Source organism: Paralichthys olivaceus, chromosome 20 (genome assembly GCF_024713975.1).
Source record: "Paralichthys olivaceus isolate ysfri-2021 chromosome 20, ASM2471397v2, whole genome shotgun sequence".
Lineage (NCBI taxonomy): Eukaryota > Metazoa > Chordata > Actinopteri > Pleuronectiformes > Paralichthyidae > Paralichthys > Paralichthys olivaceus.
Genome location: NC_091112.1, coordinates 15,996,478 through 16,022,702, shown reverse-complemented (window position 1 = coordinate 16,022,702; position 26,225 = coordinate 15,996,478). Strand labels below are relative to the sequence as shown.

Genomic DNA, 26,225 nt, shown 5'->3' with positions numbered 1-26,225 from the left:
TAATGCAGCAGTGTTAAACGTTTAATGACATAGTGCATGTAGCTCATGTAAGTTTAGTTCAAGTCAAATCAGTTTTTTTGTAATGTATAAAGCTTATATAAACTCCAGATAGAATAAAATGGATGCCACAGTCAATGAACTCTGCTAACTACAACAACATTGTAAAACTATGTCAGCGTAACAGAAATCAATTCAGGAACTACAGTAGAAACCATTTAAAACCATGCAGGATGTTATGTTGCTGATAATAAATCCAATCAATGCTTACACGATTGTTTGTGCATTGTTTACAAGTTCTTGCTTGATAATGCAACATACTTTAATCCAACACTTATGTCAGATGGGTTTTGCAGATTCCATTTAAAATTTGTCTGGGAATCTGCATAACTGAAGAAAAGAAAATCAACTGATAATCATCAATATATTGTTGAAATCTTACACAAACTGAACAATTCTGCAGCTTACAATCTCTATCCAAATGTTGTAACAGAGGAAGTATGTGTACCTAGGTAGTGAGGTGGCATGTAATGATGCAGAGTTCAGGATGGTGGACGACATGTAGTGAGTAAAACTTAACTACATTAACCATGCAGTGGTAACCTTAACCATGTCGAGCTGCCCTTGTCTGGGGCAGAGACGGAGAGCGTTCTGCTGAAGTCCAGTAAACTCACTTGTGTCCGTCTTCACAACCTGGATTTTTTTCAATACCTTTGCCGAGGAGGTTATGGTTTCACCCCTGTCTGTGTGTATGTTTGTTCTTAGCAGGTGAATGTGGACATGCATTTTCCAATGTAGAGGTTTTGTGTGACATTATTTTCAGTGATTGTGGGAACTGAGTTGTTTTTTGGACTGATTAAACTCATGTTCTGGAATTTTCAGTCTTCATAAATCTGAACAGTCTGCTATATTCTGTGATAAAGGAGAAGTTACTGAAACTGAAAAGCAATTTTTCATTGATTAATTGACATGTGTATTTTTGCCAGTTGTTAGCGAGGCTGGTATTGTCTTCATCTTGTGAGACGGTTTGAGACTCCTCTCTCTCTGTCTATCTTTCCCTCCTCTCTATCTCCACCTCTCTGTCTCTCTCTCTCCCTCCTCCTGTTTCTTCTCCTCTCTCTGTCTCTCTCTCCCTCCTTCTCTCTGTCTCTCTCTCTCTCTATCCCTCTCTCTCTGTCTCTCTATCTTTTCCTCTCTCCCTCCTTCTCTCTCTCTCCCTCTCTGTCTCTCTCTCTCTCTTTCCCTCTCTCCCTCCTTCTCTCTCTCTCCCTCTCTGTCTCTCTCTCTCTCTTTCCTTCTCTCCCTCCTTCTCTCTCTCAATTTCCAAAGGAGCTCAATTTTCTCTCTCTCTCTCTCCCTCCCCTCTCTCTCTCCCTGTCTCTCTCTCAGTGCGTTTGCTTTTGTTTTTGATTGACAGGCGGCATTGTCGAATCAGATGGTCGGGAGCCACCTTGGAGCAGCAGCCCGACCAATAGGCGCTCGGGGGCGGGGCCCCCATGCTAATGTGTTGGCAGGGGAGACGCAGCGGTTCATTCATCTTCTTCCTCAGAGGTGAGTTAACGCGAAGGTTATTTTACACGAGGGAGGAAACTGGTTCTGGAGCCAAACGTCACGCTGACAGAAGCTGGGAGGAAAAGAAGAGGCTTTATTTTGCAGCCTAACAGGAGCTCATTCTCTTCCACACATCACAAGGTAAGTGGAGGACGTTGTTTATTTGTTTGGAGGCCAGCTTCATGTTAATGTGTGCAGGTGTTGTTAAACATTGGTCTCATTGGTGATGAGACAGGAAGTCATGGGCATCACTGAGCTGGGCTGGAATCCAAGGTGTTTACTGGAAGAGAACAGTGTCAGTGTTTAAACTTATTTATTCCTAAAAATGAGTAAAGTCGAGGTTTCACTCAGACTCAGTCGTCTTAAAGAGTTAGGCTTCCCTGTCTTGCTCAAGGACACTAAGGGCTGCAGAGGGAATTGAACCTGGGATCATTGCTTCCTGTTGATATTAAAAGAGGCACATTGGTGAGCATAAGGTGACAGGAAACACTTCCACTACCATTGTATTGTGCAGGTATGTGTTAAAGTGTAATATGCTCTATATACTGATTGTCAGATGAATGAATAAACTGTTCAGAGCTAATGCATTTATTCTGTGGGAGAATAAGGGGACGTGTGTCGCACCACCTTAACTGGACTCACCTGCAGATAAACAAGCATGAATGAGTGAATGAATAGAACTTTATTGTCCACCAAGGATGGACAATTGCCCGCAAATTGAAGTAGACGTTTGCTTGTGCATATTTATGATCACTGAATGCAGTTGCAGGATCTGTGCATCTCCATCAACAGTGTATTTGCAGATTTTAGTTTAAACTCTGCTGTTTTGCTCCCAAAGTCCTGACTTGTTGAGCTGTGTGAGTAAAGAGCAGGCTGCAGGCAGAACAAGTTCTTTCATTTTTATCAGTACTACCCTCCTATCCTCTGTGGATGACACCAGGACCTGCACAATCAATAGCACCAGCTTCCAGCGAGTGCTATGTGTGAACTAGTTCTCATTACTGATGGCCCCTCATGTGGCTGTGCATCACAGGGTCATATCAGATTGGTTACTGCATCATAGTAACTGACTGTGTGTGTGTGTGTGTGTTTGTATGTCTGCATATTTGTATGCCTCACTGGGTCTGTATGTAATGTGGTGTTCATTGATTGTGTTTATATACAGAACAAAGTCAGCAAAGCAGAGTTTAATGGAAACTAAGTCACACACACACACACACACACACACACACGCACACACACACACACACACACACACACACACACCCATGACAGACAGCTGGTGACAGTGACGGCTCAGTTTGGTTCTGTAGCCCTTTGGCTGTTGGCCTTTAACTGAACCAGAGCAGGTCTTCAGTGCATGATGGGTAACAGAGCTGAAGGATATCAAATTTTCAAGCTCAGTTGTTTTTAAATTTTAAATTTATGTTGATATAAAGTAGTAGAATACAGATCTTTTGGTGCTGTCTTAAGCAATATGACTGACTGTAACGTGGGGTTTTAATTTTGCTGAAATATGGCTGGACGAAATGGACAAAAAATATATTAGGAAAAAAGAATGAATATCTATTAATATTCATAATTACCACAATAATCATATTATTATTAAACATGATCATAAATGTCACATTATTATTTCGGTTTAGTGTGAAGATGGATTTTTGCTCCTGTGGCTTTGAACTCTTCTTATGAGCAGAGAATCACAAACACTTTACAAACAGCAAAACATTTGACTAATTTGTTAGTGAGAGTCTACACTATGAGACCATTATAATGATATGTATACCCTCATGGTTGAATGCACGTATTGGAAGTCGCTTTTGATAAAATCGGCAGCTAAATGATATGTAATGTAAAAATCTGAAGAATCATGTATTATACCTCCTCACTATGCTTGCACAATGTAAGATCATTATATAGACATGTTTTCAGTCTTTGTTACATTGCTACTGATGAAAATTATACTGCAATAATGATTGCTATTGTTGTATTGCTCAGTTCTACGCCCAAAGCACTTTTTCTTTTTACTTTTTGCACAACCCACTCTTACACTCAGAAGAGATTGTTTATAGTCAGGCAAGTCAAGAGTCAGGCTGTCTCAAGTGGTGCTGAGCCTTCAGTGAGGGAACTATTGCAGTGCTTTGATTAGGACCTCTTTCCATACTAATCCTCTCCTCCAAAATGTACCAAAATATCCCCCAAAACCCTGCACATAATTGATAGAATAGAATAAAAGTCTTTCTGTGTGGAGTATGTCATGCCCTGCGATACAATGGTAAGCTGCACAGGGTGTACGCCAAAGGTCAGCCGGGATTGGCTAATATAATATAATATCATATAATATAATATCATATAATATATTATATAATATGATAGGCCTGTAAATGCTCAACCAAACATTACTTTCACCATATAAACCACAGGATTCTTCACATACTGCATACAAGTATTTGAGATAAAATTTTCATGAGATAAAAATATGCATTGGGTTTATTCCTCAATTCTGTGTCACATACTTAAATAACTTTGATTTAACTGTTGTTAAGCAGTAGCTCATGTTTGTGTTTTGAAATTTGTGTTAAAGCTATTGTTAATTTATGTTTGTGTCTAATGTTGAGAGCATAGATGGCAACATCATGCACCAATGCCACCCTGGCTACATCCCTTAAGTAGACTCTACAGAGTTCAAGAGCTACAATAAAATGTTTTATTGTTTTCTTATTGACCTACGCTTTAAGACTTTAGATTAAAGCAGGCTTCGTATATTGTGTGTATATTGTTTATTAAGTGCTTTGACAGCAATCCAGTACAGACACGTGGATACTATTGGTTTTTGTGTTGTGTCATCACCTGAGATCAGCCACAGGCCATTTCCTACAGATGCAGTTAGTTGACTATCTGGTATTTGCAGTGATCTTAGGCATAGTCAGTCACTCCTGGTTATTAGTAGGACGTAGAGAGAAGTGGCACAACAACAGCTGAGTGACAAATCACTGGATGGGAAAACAAATGTTTGCAGGTTTGTAGGATTGTACATGTAGATAGGTACTTCCTCTACTCTGGAAAGACCTATTGATTCCCATTCTGTGGAGTACAATAATATAAGTTCTGAGCCACATGTTATGCTACAATTTCCTGTCTGTGTGAGTGTGTGTGTGTGTTGTTTGTTTTTCCAGCCCCAGTCTTTATTTCGTTTTTTCTCTCTGCCTTTGTATCACTCACATTTTGTTGTTAGCCAGGTGTATAATGCATCTGTTTCATGCTTCACAAGCACATTGTGTGCATCTGCTGTGCATGTGTGTGAGTGCATGTGTGTGTGTGTGTTGCTGCATGTGTGTCTTTTGACTGATTGATTCATCCATTTCTGTCACATACTTTATAACCCTGGGATATTGATTGGTGTAATATATATATGTGTGTGTCTGTGTGTGACATGCTCTCGCTCCTGCTGAAAGTGTTTGAGCAACAATAAAGGAATGCTGAGTGAAGGAGTTTGGCGTTATTGGCGGATAACTAACGAAAGTCCACAGTTATCCATGAATATTAATTTTCCACTGGCTTGACAGATATAATATAGTACAATAGAAATGCAACACAACAGATACAGGATAATAAATATGGTACTTACTTTTAAGATCATGTTTTTGTCAGAGACATGTTGAAGGGGGAGTATTATGGCCACTTAAAGGGAAAAAAGTATGAGATTTCGAGAATCATGACGTAAGAAAGAAGAATTGGTAAATTAACAAGAATTCTGTCATAACATTATGAGAAAACGGGATACATTTACGAGAATAAAGTTGTAATATTGCGAGGAAAATATTTACAAATGCAATAAGTTTGTAATATTACAGCTCATTGTTTAAAAAGAAAAACTTTTTTTAGAAAATAAGCAGCAGGAGGAACTTGACTCCCTCTGGATACAAAATCTTGAGCCAATCTCACTGTTTCTTCCCTTTGAATATCACACAACCTGATACTTTAGTCATTTTATTCTTGTAAATTTACGACTTGTATCGCAATATTATGACTTTATTCTCAAAATCTCTGATGTTTTTTTCCCCCTGCATGTGTCCCTGATAATCCATCATGCATAGAAAAGAGGTTGTGAGGATAATGTGGATAATCATATGTAGCTATACTGTGCAGAACATGTTTTGTAATATAACCTCCCTGAGTGGTTCAGTGGGAATGTGTGAGATGTTTCCTGCAGGTGAGCCTCAACTGTAAAATGGTCCATAGGTGTGAGTGTGAACTCATTGGTCTTTCTATATATCGCCTGGTGAGGTGATAGATTGACAACCTGTGAAGGTATACCCCGTCTCTGGCCCAGTGCATGCTGGGACAGGCTTCAGCCTCTCATGACCCTGAACAAGATAAGTGGGTAAAATAAATACAGTCCATAACAGATAAACTACTAATATATGACTGAAGCATCAGCAAACAATTACCAAGTCAAATCAGTGGTGTGTTTTCAAGCTCATATGTTTGTTCGAAGTTTTTATATGTGTGTATTTTGCTCTTTGTTCACTTTTTCTTATTTCAAATTTGAGAAGCCCTGCTTATTAACCTCTCTGCATATGACAAGCATACGATTGATTTTCACCTTATCGATCACAACGTACCCTTCTGTACATATAGGCTGATGGATAACTGTGTTGTTGCCATACTATGCATTGCATAACCTGAGAAGATTGCTAGGAATTAACCCTTTAGTGCCAGTGGACACTGAGAAGTGAAAAACAAGTCAGTGCCAAAGTTAGGTTGAAATCAAGGGGTGCTGCCAAAACAAAAAGAATAAAAATATCTTAGGATGAAAAAGTGGAGCCAAATACATATAGAAGACTCAGACGAGGATGTCCAGAGAGTTTGTGGTGATAAGAACGCTACGTCCTACCTCTGCCTGCTGCCCCCCCCTCACCTGAATCCTCAGGAGAAGTAGTTGCTGAATCACCCGCTGCGTTGCTCATGTGCGTAAGGAAACCTCTTGAGAAAGTCTGGAGTTTCTCCGGAGGTCTGAAAGCAGCATTACACCACTGTCAACATGCTACACCACACAACTGTCTGTGTGCTGTGTGAGTGTATGCTTATGGGAAAAGGGTATGTTTGTTCTCCAAATTGTTTTCGTCTCATGCTGAAAAACACCTGAGCCTTGCAACCAAACAACTGTCCACCTTGGGCTTACGTGTCTGCGTGTGTGCTTCTGCCTGTGTTCATAGTTGTTGCTGGAATATTGTAAGCCACATTTTACAAGGTTGTACAGGTCTGACAGTCTGCGGACAGAAACAGTAGTGGACATTAAGTGCAACACTCAGACATGAGGCACCCAGACTTGAGCATGTGTAACAATCGTGGCAATAAATCAAACACTGAGGGGAATAAATGGGGCTTTTGGAGATATGGGAGGTAAAGCACACAGCCGATTTGTCCCCTGTGTTTCTCCCCAGGCTCGACATGCTGCCTGGTCTTAAATTAGAGTTAGTGCTGCGCTGGGTTGAGCTGCGTTTCTATAGCGATGCATTCTGCGTGCTCCAGTCTCCAGAGGGACCTACGTCGATTAAAATGATATGTAGATCACACTGATACAAGGCAACACCTCAGCTCCAACACCTTTCATACGTCTGTTAGCACCAATCATATTCACTTTATACTAACATGACTGTAACTGTTGGAATCAATGATACCAATCAACTCCTCCTCCCTTTCCTATTCATCATATTGTGTTTTCACATCTGACCATGGTCTCTAATCTTCATGTCTTTGTTACATTGTTTACAGTTGATCAGGTTAGTGTTGGTTTCACATTTCATTTTGTATGACATACGTCTTGTCATCATTGCCTATGTGAGCCGTGTCTACCAATTGCTGACATTAAGTGGTTCGTTGACGGCATGAATATGTTGTCTGCGTGTTTCCGTTTGAACGGAGAAAATTAATGAACTGAATTTTGTTAATTTTGTTGACATAGTAATAACATTATCATATTACTACCATCATCAATTCCAATGCAATACAATCCTGCGAGCTGCTAGCGCTTCTTTTTCTTCTTCTCCAATGTTTAATGCTGCCTCAACTTCCTGCAACCTGTCCAAGAAATGTTTTAAACTGCAGACAAAACAAATCAGCGTTCAGTTTGATCCCGACCAAGACCACCTCTGTTGGTAGGAATACACTTTGGTCAATTAGAACATGGCTTGAAATGTCCAAAGGTGCAAATTAAAAAGGTACGAGTGAAAACGCCTGAACACTACTGCTACTGAGCCACTACCACTAGAGTAGATCTCCTCCTTCCTCTCGTCCTCCTGTTCGGACTACTACCTACTTCCACTACTTAGGGCTGGACAACATGGTTAAAATTAATAATATAATCACATAATGGAATACATGAATGGTGATGACAAGGAAACATTTTTCTGTTGAATGGTACATATTGTAATATTATATGCACATTTTCTGAACATGCAATGAAAAATGTAATCATCAAAATAACCAAATGGGATGATGCTGGTTAATTTGTTTTCAAGGTGTTTGGCTATGTAAGATCTGTGTATATATTTTGTTGTTCCAGAATTTGACCAGGTCTAATGATATATTGATATATTGAATTAATGTAACAATAAATATCTAATCAAACATGGGGCCTCATGGCACACCGATATATCAGCGAGCCAATCGGTCTGGTCCATTTGGCCGATGGACTGTTTTCGATTTGCCAAAAGCATCATCCTTTGCCGGATGGCTGTTTGGCAGTGAGCCAGGGCAATTGTTGTCAAGACAACGTATTGTTCAATTTTACTTTTGACGGTTTGGTGAGTTGCAATGGTGACATGTCAGAGTAAAGTTTATCACTCACATATCAATATTCCTGCTGTCCGCTTCTCCACAGATGTGTCCATCTTTCTACTGTATAGTGTATTCTATATATACTCTCTGTAACATACACTCACACAAACGTCATACTGTAGTTCATGGTGCCGGCTAGTATTGGACTGGTCTCCTATTGATTGTTCCCCGCATTGTACATTTCCATTCTCACAAAGGTTATTGCCACTGAAAACACACAACACACACATCCATGCGCACATGCACCCACACAGGAAATGGATACTGAGGCCTAGCCTCCCGTTTTCGCTCTCTTTCCAACTCAATTACAGCGTTTGCCAGCTAATCATTTTTAGTCACGGGAACACCGGCACATTTCCCCCCCCCGGGCTACGTTCAGTTACAGCCTGAGTGCATCATGACTGTGTAAGCCCACTGCTTTCCAACCCTGTTTTCTTCCTTGTGCACACTCATGCTGTGAGGGCACAGAAAGAGAAAAATGTTTTTAAGGTAGAGAAGTGGTAAAGTTTAACTGGTGTGATCTGAGGTCAGATCATATCCTGTTGCTGTTTTCCACAACTAAATTGGTGCGACAAAGAATTATACCAAGATAAAATTTTCTGTTGATATGGATAATTATTAAGATCAACGTAAACCTTATTATTTCTTTAAAGTTTTTTTCCTGAGTGAAGGTTGAGGTTTTAAACTATTCTTTATGGGCAGAGACACCTGCTGAACAGCAACACATTTTAATAAAATATTTCTATAACTATTAATGAAAAATATCACCATTGATGAAAATTATATGATATTATTGATATTGTTTTATTGCCCAGCCACACCCACAATGACTCCTTTAACAGGAAGAAACCTGGAGCAGAAGTGGACACAGTGTGGGTGGCAGTGGGCTGCTACCAATTGGTGTGAGAGGAAATAAATGGGGAAGAAAAGAGGTGAGGGAAGAGGAGGGGAGAGTGGAGAGTATAGTTTATTATTATAGTATTAATGTATTGTAGTTGCATTAACACAAATAATTTGGCAGAAAAGATTGTACTGCACCTAAGGGGGGCAGTATTTTTCTGTTCATTTTCTCTCTGTAGAAAGTTACAACATAATAATCTTTATATTATTGTGCAAATCACCCCTCCGTTACCTGTGGCCCACACTTCCTCGACATTAAACAACAACATTTGTTGTTCGTCCTCTAGATTGACACAGTGAAGTGTTTGTCAGCAGGATGACGTCATCTGTCGGTGCCTTTCAAAGCTCTTATAAATCTTTGTTACCTCCACCAGGGAGGTAACGTTGTCATTGCTGTGTGTGGCCTTTGTCCGTCTCCGTCTGAGCAGCTCTGTGTTTAAAAACAAGGCAGGGTTATGGTTTGGTCAGGTTTTGGCACAAAAACGTCTAGATAAGGGAACAATTAACAGTTTGGGTGGAAAAATTAGCTTAAAAAACCTTTGTCTACCTAGTGACAATGAATCTAAATCTAAATGTTGAGTAAAAGGGAATCTAACACATACTTCGGAGACACTGATTGTTTCTAAACTACAAACCTGACCCTCTTAAATATTGATTTGAAGGGTTGGGAATAGTACTGGTGCTAAATTGATTCTTTGAAAATGGTACTCATGCATAAAAAGTGCCAGAACCAACACACTTTTCTTAAAAACAAGCACAACATGACAGTCAATGATAAGAAGGGCTTTGTTATTTCAGTACTCAACCCTATTGCGATGACATGAATAAAGATTTAACTGGGATGATGACACCTGAATTTTTGCCTCTGGAGAGACATTTCATTCTCTTGGATTTGTTGGATGAACAATTACACTATTCTCTGCAGTGGTAAAACAGATCAGTTGCTTAGTTCATAAACAGGCTACAGCCAAGTTTTAATTTGGTCTCAATTCACTTGTGGAATGACGGTGGATTACTGACGACCAATATGATCTGCTGCTGGAGACGATTGTCATTTCCCTGGTGAAGGAAGCGATCAGCGCTAATAAGAAAGAGGCACAACAGCTTTATTAGAGCTTAGCTGATCTGTGTATTTTGCCAACTTAGGTTTCAGAATTGTCACCAAACCAGATCATTTTTTAGATTCACACACTGATTTTCATTCATAAATGTGTCAGAAACTGTATTAGCATCACCTGACTCCGTGGCTCTCTTCCTAATGACTATGGTCATAGAGAGCTGTGTCACTTGAACAATAACACGTTTTGTTGCTGTCTTTCTTCTTGGGAGGACACTGTCCAACAGCTGAATCATTTTAGTGATTTGAAGTCACTCTAAAGAACCGCTGCTGTTGAATTACAGCACTTGTGTTATCCAAGAGTGGGGAATTCCATGAGTTTGAGGAAACAGTCATGAAAATGTAAGCTTTATTAATACTGACTCCGGCACGCAAACATGTTAGCGTGTCCAATCAGCTAGATCCCCATCAAACTGGACTGGAACATGCACATACACACAGTGACACACGGCACTCACAGTCTCCCACGCGTTTACAACTCAGATTAGACTTTGTGTTTCCTATCAGTCTGACAGCTGGAATGAACATGCGTTAAGGCCCCTTCAGACTCAGTGAGATACACGTCTTCCTCTATTCAACGCCTGCTGGGACAATTTTCTACAAGCCCTGCTTATCTGCCTGCTGCCTCCCATTTCTCTCCGTCCTTCCATCTTCATTTCCCTTTCACTCCGAGTCTAGTATCTCCCTGTCTATTTGTCTTCTCCCTCAGAGGTGTAAATCCAGATTGAGTCATCCTTCCCTCTCGTTTTTTTTATACTCAGAGCATCTCTCATCTTTTCTCGCTGTGACTTTTCCCCTCAAACGTTGTCATGTCACTTTATGATTGTGTTAATATGTGCAGGAATGTACAAGACAACCTGTGTGTGATGGAACTAATATGTCCTTGAAGTCCCATGTTGAAACTGGGATGTTTGTATGTCTATGTTAGGTTGTGTCTGCTTTGTATTCATGTGAACAGTTTGTCAAAGACTTCATTGTGCACAGTAACAGCGTGTTGCCGGGCCAATTGATCCCCTTTGGGGAGTTTTGCAGAGCAGGCTGTATATTTTAGGTAAATTGCAGCATTTAGGGAATTAAGATTTATGTTCGCTCCAGATGGCTTGGAATGAGCAGCGTGACTTTGACTGTGTGTTATTGTCATTAGAGAGCATAAAGGGCTCCCTCCTGGGATTTGTTCCTTTGATAGGCTGTTATGGGTTTATGGTGCTAAGACTAAAATTGGAATTTTTGAGTTGAAGATGAAAATAGCTAACATTTTACTACCAACATCAAGTATTGAAAAGGATTGCAGATCCAACTTGGGTTGTGTTTAGTGTTTTGATCGCAAGTAATTAACAAAGATTAGGCTGTTTGTCCACTTTGTACAAAGCAGCTTATAGAATCTTCAAGGATAACAAATCTGTGGGCTCACTTCTTTCGGCCAAGTGAGGCAGCGGAGGAGGCACCACAGACAATCGGACCATCTTCATCAGACTAACCCTAACCCCTAACTCCAAACAATTCAAATACATTCAAACATCTTCTAAAGTTAAATTCATTCAATATAATCATTTTGGAAAAGTGACAGCCCTTAAATGATCCCATACCTTTTTCTGCATGTTCTGTCACATATACAGCAATACCTATTTACCTGTGATAGCTTACATCCACGCATACCCTAATTTAACATACTTGTCCATCCACTTGTATGTGCACATGCCCTCAGATAGGCATCACCTTCACAGAAGCAGCCACAATAAGAAAATGTCATTGCAGCCAGTTAATCTGTATTCCTGAATAGACCTCTTTGACTCCCCAGAGATTTGATTTATTTGCTCTGAAAGGCAGCAGAATTCTAGAGAAAAAAACAGCCAGCGTTACCTCCAGATTACCTCCAACACCTGAATACTCTCCCACAACAGATTTCCAGCTCAGTGAGATGAGCTGGCAGAGATGTGAGCACCTGACTTGAAGACAGCGTGTGACCCGGGAACAATTAGAATGAACCTACAGGTTTCCTGACTTGTCAGCGTGAACTGTGTCTGCTTTGATTCTTTCAGATGGGATAAGTTTCCAATGTGTTTGCTCGCCTGGCTGGTTGCGCCTCTTGCTATCTTCAACAGGAAACTCTATTATCTGCTACATTTACTTCTCTAATAGAGGGATAAAATCTCATCTGCCTCAGTCAGAGGCAAGAAACAATGTTAGATCTCCGTGGAGTGAGTGTGTGTGTGTGTGTGTGAGTGTGTGAGTGTGTGTGTGTGTGTGTGTGTGTGTGTGTGTGTGTGTGTGTGTGTGTGTGTGTGTGTGTGTGTGTGTGTGTGTGTGCGGGGGATCTCAGGAGGGTTTGAGCCAAAATAAGCTCACTGTTTGGTGCACATGAGGTGTGTGTGCCTTTCTTGATGCAGTGAGTGATTTACAGAGCGACCTGAGTGAATGCCTTCAGTGATTATGGTTAAACTTTCATTTCAAGTGTCTGTAGCTTAAGGCAGAATCATACAAATAAATTATTGTTTCAACAAATAGAAACCTTATTATATACAAAATACTTAGATTTTCTTGATGTTAATAAAATGGGCACAGTTTCTTTAAATAAAGGAGAAGCCAATATGGGCTAATCACTGCCCAACCCTTTGCTTTAAGTAATGACTCATGCTGGTTTATAAACATGGTAAAAGTAAAAGCTTTTCTCCTGCAGCTACTGAAAAAAGCACAACGATGTTTGAGTTGCTCATTTCTAACAGGACTGCAGTGAACTCCCAGCTGACTCATTCAGTTTCTTAAAGCAGTGACCGTTTGATTGCACCTTTATGTGTCATCTATTTTACAGGAACATTAACTCATTTTCCTGTGGTACTTCTCTCCTCCTATTTACAACTGAGATGAGGGAAACATTTATTTCAGTGTTACAGCTTCATACTATCACAGACAACCTTTTCTAAACAAGTTACAACGACCTCTCTCCTGTGATGTTAGATTCACAAAACAAACTCTAAGCTCTCGGTGCTCCCACGTCACAGAAAGTTAAGAAAAATATTTGTGCAATTCTCCGTGAATTGGGGTTTCGCTGCCTTTTTCTATAACTCACTCGCTATAAAGCAGGACAGGATGTACTTCAGCCACTAAACTGCCTCGCACACTCATTCTGTAATTTAGAGGAAGATTTGTAGATGTTTAGCTCGGCTGCATCGGCTGTGTCCTGGTGTCAAAGTGCGAACGCTGGCAGGCAGGGCTGTGAGTCAGCGATGGCGTCATGAAGGCACTGCAGTGCTCCCCAGCTGTGTGCGTGGTGAGGAGTCAGGGTAATAGGCCAGTTTATGGCCCCTATAGCAGCAAATCACAGACTTGTATTCACATAAGGTGATCGGAGAGGTAGAATATAATGAGTAGTTATGGAAATCGAAAGACCTTTTGTATCGTTGGTCTGCAAATTATGTGCACCTCTGAAGCTATTCATTTCAGCCAACATCCATCCCTGGGAAATCTATGGCAATATCAATAAATGTCCTTTAATTATCTTAAAAAAAGGAAAATCCTGTATCCTTCCCTATCATAAATATCAGGATTATGTAAGAAAGAATTCTGAAGAAATTGCCTCTTGCGGAGGAGGAATTGTTTGAGAGTGGTTGACTGGGGGGATTGGTTTCATATTTTCTCAAGAAACAATGAGATTGGATCAAGATTCTGGGTCCAGAAGGAGTAAAGGGTCCAAGTTTTACTCTGCGTGTATCTCTGTGCAGCTAAACTGGTCGTGACACAACAGCACCTGGAAATTAGCGCTGCGGCTGTTGTTTTGTCTCTCACCTGCTCACCTTTATGCACCCCCTGTCTCTCTCTCCCTCTTTCTGCCCCCTCTCCCCAGAGAGGTGAATTCGTCATGGGCAAACACAACAGTAAGCTGGCTCCGGAGGTCCTGGACGACCTGACCAAGAGCACTGAATTCAACGAGGCAGAGCTCAAGCAGTGGTACAAAGGCTTCCTCAAAGACTGCCCCTCTGGCATCCTCAACCTGGAGGAGTTTCAGCAGCTCTATGTGAAGGTGAGGCTGACGTTGAGGGCAGGAGGGGGCATGAGAAGCAGAGGGAAGGGAATCTTATTGTAAAATGAATCAAAATTACTCATAATTGTCTGGTAGTCACATAGACAGCTGTTACTGTGGCTCCGAGGCATTGAGGGGAGCCATAGAGCCCATAACACTGCCAGCTGTTGTTCTATGAAACCCTGACATTAATAATCTGGAGATTTTGCGGTGGACTGATTTTTCATGGATGCACAAGGGTTAAAGACATTTTTAAATGAATTGTGAATATCGTCTCTCATTCATATCTAAAGGGCTCAGAAGTTATCTGTTGTTTCTGCTCTGACAATGGTGATAGTAATTTAGAACAATAACTTTTCTATAAACACTTGCCTTGCACTGACATGCTCTTAAGCAACTGTCAGACTTTGGAGGGGAATTAACAAATCACAGAGGCCCAGTTCAGACCTGCCATTAAAGCAACACTATTTAACATACACTAGGAAACAGCGCCCTCTGCAGCCACACGTGGTGATTCATTCTGTTTGGTTATACGTGTCCACGCACTTGATGTGTTTTCATGAAGAGAAAAAGCAAATCAATCTCTTGATTGACGCTCTGACTGTGCAGTCCCTCTCACTGAACTGAAACACAACTGGACGGTGGATATTACCCATGATCCCGGTATCCTGAACCAGAGGAGCTGCTGCTGTTATAAATACACCAAACTCTGTTTAGAATTCTTGATATTTTAAAAGTTTCCTGGCTGAATATCAGAGATAATAGCAGTTTTTTAAGACTTTTAAGTCTTTTTACAGTTACACTCTTCTCACAGGAGATCGTACCCACAAACCAAATTTATATAGAGCAAGAACAGATGTTCAGGGTGAGGAGTGGGAATTTAAGTGGAAACATTCTTCAATTCCAAGCCAAAGAACCATCAAACTAGTTTCGAAGCTTCTAATTTAAGTGACCATCAAATTTTATCATTGTAAATAAAATGAAACATTATTTCCTTATGTGGTTAAAATTAAAAAAAATGTCTTGCTTAAAATTATGTGACTGGTTTATAGAATGGACCCAGTCCACAGCAAGACTTTCAGAGTTCAATGGGACAAATAAATAACGGTTAAAACGACATCTACATCTACATCATAATCAATATACATAATAGGGCTGACTGAACTTCAATTACAATTACGATTATAGCAATGAGGTAATCAACAAAGTAATCAACATAAAATAATTACTATCCCACGTTTTTATTTTGCACTGAGGCTCTTGTTTTGTCGTTATGACGCCTGGGTCACACTACCAGACAAGACGTGACATGCACAGAACATATCTCCATGTGAAACTCTAATCTGTTAACATTGGTGTGAAATGATGTATCTTTCTTTTGAGTTCAATCAATGCATTGTGTTTCCAAAGTCAAAATATTACAAAATTACAATACATAATATATTTTTATTCAAGTGATGCATTGTAAAATAAAATAATCCACTGAAGGGCACTTGAAGCATGCATACCACGTCTTATCTCACCATGTTAAGGAAAGTGGAAACAGATTTCTGGCTCCTCCTTTCTATTCCGATCCACTCCAAAATTAAATCCGTTCTTTGTTGGTCCATGCTCCACTCCTCCACAAAATTTCTTGTAAATCAGTTCAGCTGTTTTTGTGCAATCCTGCTGAGAGACAGGCCGACAGGCAAAGAAATGCAATGAAACCATTTAGTGGAGATAAAAAAATACACAGTCACTATGGTTACACATGTAAAACACAGGAAAATAGAATTGGACTGTAAAAATATGCTTTTACAGGCAGTACAGGTCAAATATGAGTCGTCATGTGGCCTGTGCAGACACCTGGATTGATTAAAATAGAAGTGGACGCATGTGAGACAGATGATGAAAAATGCAGATAATGGATTTTATATTCAGACAAACTGCTAATGTTAAAACACAGCATAGAGCGTAGAGTTGTAAATGTGATCTATATGTGTGTGTGTGTATTATACATACATAAGACAGCATAAGCATACTAGGACTTTCAATAAATGTATACTGCCCTTTTTAAGCATGGTTATAACAGCACATCACACGGCTACACATGTATCAAGATTAATTAAATGATAAGTGTATAATAGGACTATGTTAAGTCTGTGATGAATACTGTTTTCCCTTTTCACCAATATTTAGGAGGAGCTGCATAATTCAGCCGACACACCATTTATGTTGCCTTGTTTGTCATTTTCCACACTCCAGTTTTTCCCATACGGTGACGCCTCTAAGTTCGCCCAGCATGCGTTTCGGACATTTGACAAGAACGGTGATGGGACCATTGACTTCAGGGAGTTCATTTGTGCCCTGTCCATCACCTCCAGAGGCAGCTTCGAGCAGAAACTCAACTGGGCCTTCAACATGTATGATCTGGATGGGGATGGAAAGATCACACGCATGGAGATGCTTGAGATCATAGAGGTGTGTTTGTGCCTTAGGAAGGAATCCTTTCTGTTAGTTAAAGATGTTCAGACAAAGCTTATCATTTTTTTTCCCTTTCTACCTGCAGGCCATCTACAAGATGGTGGGCACGGTGATCATGATGCGTATGAATGAGGACGGGCTGACTCCTCAGCAGCGCGTCGACAAAATCTTCTCCAAGATGGACAAGGACCACAATGATGAGATCTCCCTGGAAGAGTTCAAAGAGGCCGCCAAGTCTGACCCCTCCATCGTCCTACTGCTTCAGTGTGACATGCAGAAGTAGAGAGGGATGGGTGGAGATGCAGAGGGAGGGAGGGGACGGGGGAAGAGTTGAACTGAAACAAGCGAAGGAAGGAGGATATGAGAACAGAGAGATAGGCGAAGAAAGGGGGGATGCACCTGAGGGAGGAGGAGGAGGAGGAGGAAGAGAGGTAGGGAAGATTTCTTTTGTGAGGCAGCAATGACAAGGAATGAGCCTTATTTGGAACATAATGGACTGCTTATTGATGCCATTCTTTTCTTCCAACCAATCCCACTGTGTACTACACTCCTGCTGGAGAAATTTACAGAGAAAATCTAAAGAGGTGCTACTCACTCTTTCACACTGCTTAGCATGTGAGATTACAAGGCTGTGGGGTGACTCGAGTGCAAATGTCAGCTAACTAACAGTTCATACTGTACTTTTACTGTACAATACAAAAAGGTGTGTTGTCCTTTCCAAGATCTTTTCATTATGAGACTTTACATGAAATGCCTTATTTCAGTTGTCATGAGTCAGCACCTGTTGCCTGGCAACCTCACAGTGATAAATGACGAGGATTTAAGGAAATCATTGCTCCTGGCAAAGAAATAACAGCTGGTAAAAGTGCAGCTTCTTGATTTTACTGAATTTGTCCAATTATTTTTACACCTTTGGACTAAAGGCTCCGGTGACAATATAGTGTATTAGCAACCAAAAAATTGTGTCACGATATATAGTGTCATTAGCAACCAAAAAATAACTTTCCCTAATATTTTATGTTATTTTCTTAAATGTCTCAGTTCTGACAGCCAGAATGCCAATTTCTAATCACACACACTTTTTAAATGCTGTGCTGTGGGATATTCTGAAAAAAAGAATAGCATCAAATCAACTAACAGCCTGTTTGATCCCCATAGAGTGACAAGAGAGAAGCAAATGTATTGATGTACAGAGAGTTATTTAAATGAACAATAATATTAGCTTTGAGTGGGTTTGTCTGTCATGGGCTGTGTCTCAATTCAGGGGCCACATCCTTTAGAGGCTGCATTTGAAAAGTGAGTGCATCACAGTGGCACGACTAGGCTGTCTTTTTTCGAAGGCTCCTTCAAATGCGTCCTTCCATCCCAGAAACACAAAAGCCCTAACAGGTGGATCCTTTTCACCCTAACCTATCCCAGGATTCATTGTGTTTCAATTATGTTTTTCAAAGATGGCGTTAGCAAGCGTCGAGAAGTCCGACATTTGAGAATCACGCTTCAACTCAACCTAACGGTGCAAATGTTACAAGAAACCAAGGGGCATCAAAACTTTCTGTTGCGTGTCTGACTGCGGCTCTGTTGCTAGACAACAGCAATAAGTGTGGGAAGATTTTGTGACTTCGATCACAAAAGTCCTCTGTCGACCAGAGCGTTTGGATCGGCCTTCGCGGTCTTCGCGGGATACGGTATCTACGCGGCCCACCAAAAAGGAGCTCTTTGTAGGTAGCCCTTGAATTAAGACATGGCTATAGTGTCTATAACACCATGAATGTGTGCATGTATGAATGTGAGAATATGTCACAATCAAAATACATTTGCCCACAGATCAAAGTCAGATCACACTGCCCCACCCCCCTGTGTGTGTTTTTGTGTGTGCAGTCTCATTTATTATTACCTCAACAGCAGAATCCACCACCAGTTGCATGACACTTGCAGAGAGCGTTTCTGATAGATTACCACACGGAGTTCAGATGCTTTGCAGTCCAAGTACGAGGCAGGTGATGAATGTCTCAGACGACTGCCTCCAGCAGCATGGTGACGCATACTGATGGGTTGGTCAGTGGCTTCTTAGCTGCGTCTAAAGCTTTTCCACATATGCTGAACAAAATCAATATCTTATCAAAACGATTCCACATTTAATTTGAGGCACATGTAATTAGGTTAGAATAAAGCCATGTCCCTGACATTATATAATCTGGATAGTCCAACAGGTTAACATGTCCCATGGCTTACCTTGTTTTTTTTTTTAGGTGATATTTGTATAGTTTCTTCACATTCTTCAAATTATATATGTACTATTTGCAGAAAAATGCAGTTTTGCCAGTGCCTGTTCTATTTATATTAAGGCTGGAATTTTTCAAAAGAAATGACTCACTAAAGATGCACATGCACTGAAGTCCTCAGATCCTCCATATTTTCTGGAACACAAATGTTTCACATACAAACTTTCTCCACCAGGCCAACTAGTCTAAAATCAGCAGAATTGGATGTGTGAACGCAGCAGGGATATCCTGTTGGATTCACCACAAGAGAGTAGGGAAGTTGATGACGCTTCTAACACGAGAGAGGCAAAAAAGAACACAAACATCTCCCTGTGAAAAAGCGGTGACTCTCAGAAGACAGTGATGCAGATGTCAAAGAGAGTTTGTGGCGATAACAGTCGACGATGTCGGGCTGCTGTAAAAATGATCACTTGATCTCAGCAGTGGAATTAATTTGTCCCTTTCTGCCTCTGCCTGCTGCACCCGGCTGCTCCAACTCTCACCTGAACAACGTAGAGGATTGGTTGCTGATGTGACAGCGTCTGCACAGAACCTCCTGCTGCGTTGAGCATTTGTGAAAGGCAGGGCATTTCTGAAAATGGCTGAGCTACAATCCATGATCAAGTTTGGATCGTAGCTTCTTTAGCTATATATATTATACAAAAAATTAACATTTATCAAAATCTTAGCTACAGGATGTGTGTGGAATTAGAGAGCTGAACCAACTGGTAACCGAAATAGGTAAAACACACATAGTAACATGAACTGTGGTCTGGCCTCTGTAAGACCAGCTACAACGATGTGGACAGGGGCGATGACAGACACAGTATTTCTCAGAAAGGCCAAAGCGGCCTCCATTAAAAGCTGAAATAATTGTCTATCCTGCTTCTCTCCCACAATCCTGCTCTCCCCTTTTGTCTTCCTCCTCCCTAAATGTCAGAGAGGAAGCTCTTTGATAATAGGTGGAGGGAGAGGAACTTTGCTGAACTCAGCTTAGATCTAAAATCAATGTGAAAAAGAGCAAAAGGTTGAAGAGGAAGTTCGTTGTGTGTGTGGTCACCTGTTTGTGACTGGAAAGGAAAGATGACAACTAAAGTACATTGAACTCAAAAGTCATAAATTCCCAGCCTGTAGATTATAATTAATGACAACCTCTATGTAGTCAAGTGGATCAGCCTAAGATCTTTGTTCATGTTAGTAGAAGAGGCAGAAAGATCAGTCTGATTATAGAATGAAACACTCTACAACCTTTAATCTAATCTGAGGTCTTTGGTGTGCCCTCTACTGGAATCCTCCAGTAACACAGGTAGGACCTGAGCACGTGTGTGAACATTTATGCCCATGACGCAGCCGGTTGCCTCCGTGTAGCCCTGACTGGGACAGACTATTCTGAGTGCATTAGCTGTCTCATCAAGCATTTGACTTCTCTCCTGTCAGTCAATCAGATTTATCTCCTCCTCCTCGCTCAGCCAATGAGAGCCCTCGCTCCCTAAAGCTACAGAACGACGGCCCTTTGTTCGATAATGTAACGATAAGACTACATGTACATTGTAATACAACTGTAATCGTATTTATGAATATAAACTAATATAAGATGTAAATGTACCACTAGCTTAGACCTTATTTCATATGACGACTACTGTGTGTGTGTGTGTGTGTGCTTGAGAGAGAGTGACAGAGTGAGTCTGACTAACTGTGAGTGCTTGTGAAAGCTCAGTGTGTGTGTGACACTTGTGAGTGTCACATGTGTTTTGTATTTGTATCATTTGCGTGACAGAGATGCCTCAGTCTGGTTGAACTTTGTAAAGATGTGAGTGAAAACCCTCACAATGAAGTATTATTACACCTACACTTGCTTCTGTGGCCCGCTGGTACACATATGGCTCTTGTTGTTTTGTTTGCTGTCGCAGATTTAACAAGTAACCGTCACAAGCAGACGTCAGAGTTGACAGGTCAATATGTAACGGGTGGAGGGGAGCTTTCTTTTTTTTACATGTGATGTGAAGATCAAGACATTATATGACATGAGCAACTTTACCCTTGTGCATCCTTTCTTTTCACTTTTTCAATCATGTGTGCTGTGTTAATGCATTTGTGTCAATGTGGACACTTACCCTCAGGAAAAATGACCCCATCAAATTTGTTGATCCTTCTGCCAATGATAGCATCAAGTCAAGTTTTTGGGTTCTTGGTTTTCAATAGTCCTGCCACAAAAATGTTAGTTTTCACTATTTTCCACCAGATAGTTGTTTTTCTAATGCATGCTAATGTACTGGTGTCCGCTTGGGTTATTGATGCTGTATGATTTAGCACCGTAGGCCCAAAGGAATTTGTATTTTCAACCAACAGATGTTTCAAATTAGGTGTGTTTACCTCATTGTCACTCTTTTTAAAACTTAACTTACTTTGGAATAGCCCAAGTATGAATACCGTGAGGATGTAAAGATGGAGTCGTGAGCCGGTTTTCTTGCCTCCAACAAACCTTGTCAGTCTCATCCAACCACTCGTTGGCAACTGCCTCTTTTAAGAAATGTGAAAGCTTAAACACGTTGGTATTTAAGGATCTATTTAATGTCATAAGATAAAATGTTAAGCGTTTGTGTTTAACACTCTCATTAACCACAGAGATAATTTAAGATTAATATCCAAGAACCCATTTAAAGAGCCCATCAACTTTAGGACTACTTCCTACAATAAGCCAGGGACGTCAAAGTGTGGCATGTCTGAATTGAAAAAATAAAATTTGTGTGTGTGTGTGTGTGTGTTTACATTTAGAGAGATAGAGGTGCGACTGCAGATCACCCCGCTGTCACACGCATATACACACACATGCACATGCACACAGGCCAGCTTCAAACTCAGTTGAAAATAATACATTATACCTCATAGATGCAATACATTTCTGTATATGAGTTACAACAGGCTATCAAGCTACTTGCATGTGTTTGTGATCGCATATGTCAAAATGAGCAGAGAGCAAGTGGATCTAATGACACTCCTTAAGATGATGTGACAAAATATTACCCTCTAGCATTTAGCAAATAGAAGCTGAATCATAAAAACTAGGATTTGAGTGTAAGTTTGTTAAAAGGATGCACAAGGGTTAATCAGGCTGTATGCAGTCTCGCCATCTTACTTTTCTCCTAACAAATTCAAAAAGTGGAAAATGTTTTCTTCTACACATCCACTTGTTTTTGTACAAAACATGTCCATTAACCATGTCCAACCTTAAGCACCTGGGTAATAAGTGTAAATGTGGCACAAATGCAGATCTTTGTAACTGAGACAAATGAGTCTAAACTAAAGAGGCTAAACTTAAGCAGAAATCAAATTGCTTTCATGGAAAGTATGTCAAGGTGAAAATATTAAGTGAAGACCATCATGTAGAGATAAAACACAAAAGAGACAGCTGTTTTATGCAGCATTGAGAACCATTGGAATAAACCGCTAAAAGGATTTTTTCTTCCTTTTAGAAATTCATCAAATATGTGACAAACCCACAGAAAATAATCACCAACTTTGTTTTTATCTCATTGCTCACTACGTACCCAAGAACACAAATTAAATCAGTGATTAGCCTGTGGACATAGTAAAGCTACAAGAACGCAAAAAAAGACTCATTGGACATATTTTTGTCCCCCATGTGTTTTGCTGCCTCTCCATTACTGTGTATTATTGTCACTGTCTTGTTTAGGCTCCAGCCACCAAACAGCTTTGATTAGAACAGATTGGTTCATAAAGTGGCTTCACAATGTTTTGAACTCCCTTCTCCTCCTCTCATTAGATCCTGTCCCTCCTCGTTAGCTTTGATTTTCCTATCCAAGACACACGTTGTTTTGTTTTCACATGTCTTTTTCATGTAGAATCCAATTCAAACCACTAACAACATTGACTCTGCAGATGTTTTGTGCCAAAGATGGGACTGTGTCACGTTAGAAGGCTGAAGTGTGTTGTGGTTGAATCAGGTGGAGTCAGACGTGGCGTGAGTCTGCATTGATCACATATGATGCAGCTCATCAGTCCTCAGAGAGTTCAGGACGGACGCTGACATGGATCTTGTTGGTTTGTTTTTTTGACAGGGGACCATTTGTGCTCAGTTGTGCAATAGAATTTCATCATTCAACATTTCTCTATGACGTTGATGTAAATGTCTATTGGTCGGATGATTTGTTTTCTTTTTGTTTTTTCAATATTGTTACTGTCACTGGCGTCTAGAACAAAGACAATGTAATTATTTTTGTTACATAGAATAAAACACATAAATGTCGAGAGAATGTGTTTCGTGTGTCCTCCGGTATCTTCACACAGTCAGCTAAGAGATGAGTCACTGTCTAGAAATGATGTCACACTGCTGCAGTGACGTCACCGCTCATGCTGTTCTCATGGTAACCACCATGAGGCTACAAGACAGAGAGTACATAAACACACATTCACACACACACACACACACACACACACACACACACACACACACACACACACAATACATTTGCACACCTACATTACGACACATTTTCATACACACACACACACTTCACACTAAAATGTAATGACTGCGGAAATTAATTCTCCCCTCTGGTATCTGCGGACACTCATTCACTCAGCTGGACAGAGAAATGGTTGAACACAATGACTCATGCAGATTAAACCTTGACTCCAGGAATCAATACAAATACTTCAAGCCATTTTCTTTGCATGAAGGACAGAAGCATGGACAGACATTTGTTTTTCAATTCATTTGATTTGTTAAAGGAAGAACAGTTTTAGTCCTTGAGATTAATATATGAATAGTGGATGCTTTCTACTGAGAAACATCCAGAATTGATATTTTAGCAATGTTTTCACATGTTGTTTTTCAGTTTTGTGTTCATCCTTAAGTTAAAGGTCCTATACTTTGATTTGAAGTATTTACATCCATAAAACACATAGTGTGTTTAAGAGCCAAGAATACATCTCAGTGTTTTACATCTCATCATTTTAGCAAGAATACAGCAGTTTTTGTCCAACCAAAGTAAATAGGTTTTTAATTTTTAACCAAAATGCTTCACCTGAATTTGGTGTGGAACCATACAGCCTGGGGCCTTGGGTCTTGGACCAAACCTCTGGATCATCTGGTGGTGTCAGGGTGACCTCTGCCTCCAGCTCACTTTCAGAGAACGACCGGCCCCACTCCTCAACTACTAGACTGGGCGTCGAGGAGGGTGCGTGGCCGCAAAATCTGATATCAGCATGGACATCGTGAAGGTGGGTGATGAGACAGATTGGACACTGCTGGGACAGTAAGAGTGGAAGACTGCAGACGTGAGAAATGCTTTGTTTAAGCAGCAGCTACAAAGCCATGAAGCAGATTATCCTTTTTCTCTGGATACTATCTCTTAACTGTAAATTAGCAAATTTACAGTCACCACACATGCAGCCATAACAATAGCTGGTCCTCAGTCAGTTTCACAGAAAAAAGGAAACTTAAACAGTAAGACAAACGTGATCCAATAATCAGTAGAAGAGAAGTGAAAAGATTGTTTGAGAGGCTGGAAAAATACTAACATAGTAAATAAATTGTACTTTTATAGAGCTTTCAAAATTCAAAGTGATTTATAGCACAGGTTGCACTCCCCCATTCACACACACAATCATACAGCGCTCCTATATGCAGCACTTATTCTACAACTCAACATTTACACACTCAGCCAAACTATCAGGGGAAACTGGGTTCAGTATATTGCCCAAGGACTGGAGGAACCAGGAATTGAACCATTGACCTTCTGGTTAGTGGACGACCCGCTCTGCCTCCTGAGCCATCTTTAACAATGATTTGAGGTAAACATCTGCAGAAACCAAACACTGCATGGCTGCATGGCGTTGTATGGCCGAGGTGCGAGATAGCGACATAACAAAGTGAACAGAAGCAGCAGCTCATGTTAAGACACAGTGTGTGGATCCATGCTGTGTGCATTAAACAGCTCTATTCTGTCTTTCTATTTATATAACACCCAGACCTGCTTTACAATAAAAACATACATGACATCTGACTTTATACAATGTGGCACCTTTAAAACTGTTTGGACTAAACCAGTTTTTTTATTTTTTCCATCGCACCCCCCCTCCAGCTGCTCATCACCGATCAATATAAATCTATTCTGAGCCTGCGTGTGTCAGGCTTCAACTCAGTGGAAAACCAAACAATCACAAAAGCACACTGAGCAGCAGAGAAACAGTGAATCACACTGCAGCAATAGAGGTCACGGTGAGGAGGTGCAGTTTGCAGAGCAGCCACCGGATGGCGCTGCAAGCTCAGGGACACACACTACAGATACTAATGCTCTGTTTTCATCACAGTCTTGTGTGTGTGTGTACAAACAAAATGCAGAAAGAACAATCTTATTTTCTGGTGAAAAGATACTGACATTTGGATATACACCACATCCTGTTACTACTAGTGCTACTATCACCATGGCTACCACCACGGATACTACTACTACTGTTAACATTACACTAATACTACAATGTAATGCGTTTTTGAAATATTTGATGTGACAACACTTTCTTAAATTGAGAAGACATGAATGTTTATCTCTTTCCTATTCATTCACTTATAATAAGCATCCCATCATGCCACTATCATATTATATAAAGTTGATTTCGAAGAAAGGTTGATCTAACATTAATCACTGGCACTACAACAGTTACTACAACTACTATTATCACAGTTTTATTGCTGTACTAATCACACACTGTAGTAACTACAACAACCAACAATGATTTCAATGAAAACATAATTAAATAACAACATTGTCTTTACAGTGATATTTAAAACAATTTCAGTAAATAAAAGTGTACGAATCTCCATCAGCAAGTTTTCAGCCTGAACTAGGAACAAAAAAAACAGATTTTTAACGTAGCACTTGATTCTGAATTGTAAAACATTTCCACAACAAAGATAAAGATTATATTTATTTGAGAAAATGTTGAGTGAACGTTCAAAATCTGTTCTGAACTGCAGCAGTGTGATAAAGTGAAAGTAATATTTTGTGTTTGAGTATTATTACCGTTCTGAGGGCAACAGACGAACAGGGAA

General features: G+C 40.3%; 1 protein-coding gene across 1 annotated transcript; it reads left to right on the top strand.

The window, feature by feature from the left end:
- The first annotated feature begins 1,511 nt into the window (after positions 1–1,511).
- Positions 1,512–23,424, top strand: LOC109631513 (visinin-like protein 1). The gene is made up of 4 exons (XM_020090342.2): positions 1,512–1,689; positions 14,250–14,426; positions 16,671–16,886; positions 16,975–23,424. The coding sequence occupies exons 2-4, from the start codon at positions 14,265–14,267 to the stop codon at positions 17,170–17,172; spliced, it is 576 nt and encodes a 191-aa protein (XP_019945901.1). The 5' UTR covers positions 1,512–1,689; positions 14,250–14,264; the 3' UTR covers positions 17,173–23,424.
- The last annotated feature ends 2,801 nt before the right edge of the window (positions 23,425–26,225 follow it).